General features: G+C 34.6%; 1 protein-coding gene across 7 annotated transcripts in view; it reads right to left on the bottom strand.

Annotated features, from left to right (window-relative positions):
- CBLB (Cbl proto-oncogene B) overlaps positions 1-3,050 on the bottom strand; it is a 225,392-nt gene that overhangs the window by 11,423 nt on the left and 210,919 nt on the right. For all 7 annotated transcript variants that reach the window (XM_019665713.1, XM_019665709.1, XM_019665707.1 and 4 more), the window contains one exon: positions 2,723-2,842. In XM_019665713.1, the coding sequence (XP_019521258.1) occupies positions 2,723-2,842 (120 nt within the window). The remainder of the gene's footprint in view (positions 1-2,722; positions 2,843-3,050) is intronic.

Genomic DNA, 3,050 nt, shown 5'->3' on the forward strand with positions numbered 1-3,050 from the left:
TATGAAAAATCTCAGGAGCTAAGGGTCCACTTCAGCAGCATGAGCACACACATACACATCATCGCTATGACTGCTATTCTACTAGAAGTTGAGTTCCCTGGGTTTTTAAAGAATATTATTCAAACTGTAGTGCATTATACCTTACAAGAGAAAAGCAAACTGTAACATTTGTAAAAACTCAAACATAGGTAGTAATAGGCATGAACACCATGTGAACAGTATATTCATGCGAAGAAATAAACAGATTACTAGCAAAAAATGCCCCCTATACAGATCTATGTGAATCTACTTATTTCTGGTTAACTATCATTATGACATATTCATATCATTAAATATCAATTATTACATCTAAAAACTTTTTTGGGAGAGGATTAAACATTTGGAAGGCTTTTTGTATACATAGGTACATATACATGTACACATTCTTCTTAGACAAGAGGATAAGGAAAATACATTTAAATCAAATTATATTTTTAAATTATTTAGAGAGTCTTTTCATAGAAAGCTGATAAATAAGTCACTATCAGTCATTTAGATCATAATAAAAACAAGAGAAATTGAATTTATAAGGTTCAGTAATTGTATCAGGATCCTCAACAGTCATCTTAAAAAGGCCTTAATAAAAACACATTACTGCAAAATAGGGCTATTAGAATCCTAAAGGCACACAACATCTGCTCTCAAGTTTTTGATGGAAAGACCTAATCCAGAAGGCAAACCCAGTCCCTCTGCTGGTGTGAACTAAACGAGTGGACAGCTTCGTAGCCCTGGGAGCAGCCTGCACCTGAGCAAATATCTTCTTGGAAAAAGTGTCTTATTTTCCGTGGTGTGACTGTGTTTGTAAAGAGAGTTCAGGGAGTGGTTGAAATATTTGATGTTACAGTTAGCTAAAGGTCTCAGAGTAATAATCAGGACTATTTTATCACTCAGGTAAAGGCCAGTTCAGGCTTCTGGTAAATGCCTATTTGGGGATATTTCAACAAGGTCTGTGACTCAAGGTTTGTCCTTAAAATGTCTAGTGTAATGCTAAATCGGAATTCCTACCACTTGAAATCACAGGTGAATGATGTTCCTCTGGGTTCTGTAACATCCACATATTATGGAGCGAACTGTAAAGAAGCTGTGAAAATAGAGCATTTTGGCCACAACTTTTCCCATAACTTGAGTATATGTTTCTTTTAATCTAGAGTTTGTGGTACAGAATATATTATTTTAAATCAGTCATGGTACTCTCCTGAAAGTTGTATTTTAACATTATTTACTTACGGGATTTGCTTTTTTCATTTACAAAGAGACTGTCAGATATTGTCTCTCTATCTTGACTTTCACATTTTTTCATCAATCTGAAAGTCTTTTCATCAATCCTTTTCACTTGAACTATAGTATTTCAATGGCTACCCATGGATATATCTGAAATCTTGGAATGACTCAAAGTTAATTGGTAAGATGGCATGGACCAAAATTTGAAAAGGCTTCACAAAATTTTCCATGCTTTCCTGAGAAAGTGTTAAAACTTATAAAACTATAGAGGGATTTCAGCATCTCCCATCAGGTATGTAAGAACTATTGTGCTGAGAATTCTCAAAACAGCTCACTATTTTGACTTAGAAGTTACAAGATATAGGGCTATCACTAACAAATCTTCTGCAAACTGAGGTTTGAGCCTAAAAATAAAAAACAAAAATCTTGAAATGGGAAAAATCTACATAGGAAAAACTTCTGATGTTTACAATTATAAGACAAAATACTGTTCTTATTGCTCAAAAGATGTGTGTGTTCAGCAGAACACACACATCAGTGACTCTTCCTTCCACCCATCTACTCATCCAAGAAACATGTTCTCAGCCCTCTCTTCTAGACACATGGGAATACAGCAGTGAACCAAACAACAGTCTTACCGTCAAAGCATTAACACTCTAGCAGAGGAGACAGATAATAACCAAGCAAATAAGTGAACGAAATTCCAGGCGGCAGTGCAGACTATACAGAAAACTAAAGCACAAGAAGGGGAAAGAACGTAACTGTGTAAGGTGGTGGGGGTGCTATTTTAGATATGGTGGTCGGGGAAGGCCTGCTGAAGAAATAGAGCAGCAGCATTTCATTTATTGTATTATCTTTCTACTTATCAGCTGGCAGTGGAGTATTACTGCATGGTAGCCATAAACAAGCTATGAAAATTAATAGTTTGGTGCTAATATTCTAAAGAGATTTCTCACCTTTCTTATATGTGGTAAGGCAAAACATAAGTTAGAAAATGAATAGATTTTGAATCAGAAAACATACTTTACTGACTGATCAAAGATAATATTAAGGCTTGATTTTTTGTTTTTCTTTTCTAGGAGGCAATTTTGCAGGCACTCCTCTCAAAATACAAGCTTTATAAGCACTTGCAAATGTGATAAAAATACCGTATTTCCCTATGTATAAGACGCACCTTTTTCTGAAAAATTTGGGGTCTAAAAACTTGGTGCGTCTTACACAGTGGTTGTATGAGCGCAAAAAACAAGTAGGAAATGCAAGAAAAAAAAATCTACAACCCCTGTATAAGATGCACCCAGTTTTTAGACCCCAAATTTTTCGAAAAAGGGTGAGTCCTATACATGGGGAAATACGGTACTTTTAGTCTGGCAGTGCTCATTAAATTGCATAATGAATAAAAAGATACTCCAAAAAGCACTATACAAAAGTAAGGTATTATTATTACTATTATTAGCCAACTCACCTGAAGATGAAGGAAGCTGATCATAGTCTTGTGATGTTCTATTGGATTTGACATTTTCACCTGGTAATCTCCTTGCAGGAAGCAAAGGAATTTGAATATTTGCTGGATCAAAAAAGGGATCTTAAAAAGAATGGTAATTTTCAAATTAGAATGATTGTCTCTGCCAGTTGGTTCAAGAAAAAATTCTAGAAATTCTCTACCAAGATGACAGTTTTTGAAAATAAATTAGAAAACTAATTTCAAGACTCATATTAACCATTTTTTAATCTGCCTGAATATTTTCTATTTATGTATCACTTGCTCAAATATGCTCTTCCCATTTATTCCT

Source organism: Hipposideros armiger, unplaced genomic scaffold (assembly GCF_001890085.2).
Source record: "Hipposideros armiger isolate ML-2016 unplaced genomic scaffold, ASM189008v1 scaffold_448, whole genome shotgun sequence".
NCBI lineage: Eukaryota > Metazoa > Chordata > Mammalia > Chiroptera > Hipposideridae > Hipposideros > Hipposideros armiger.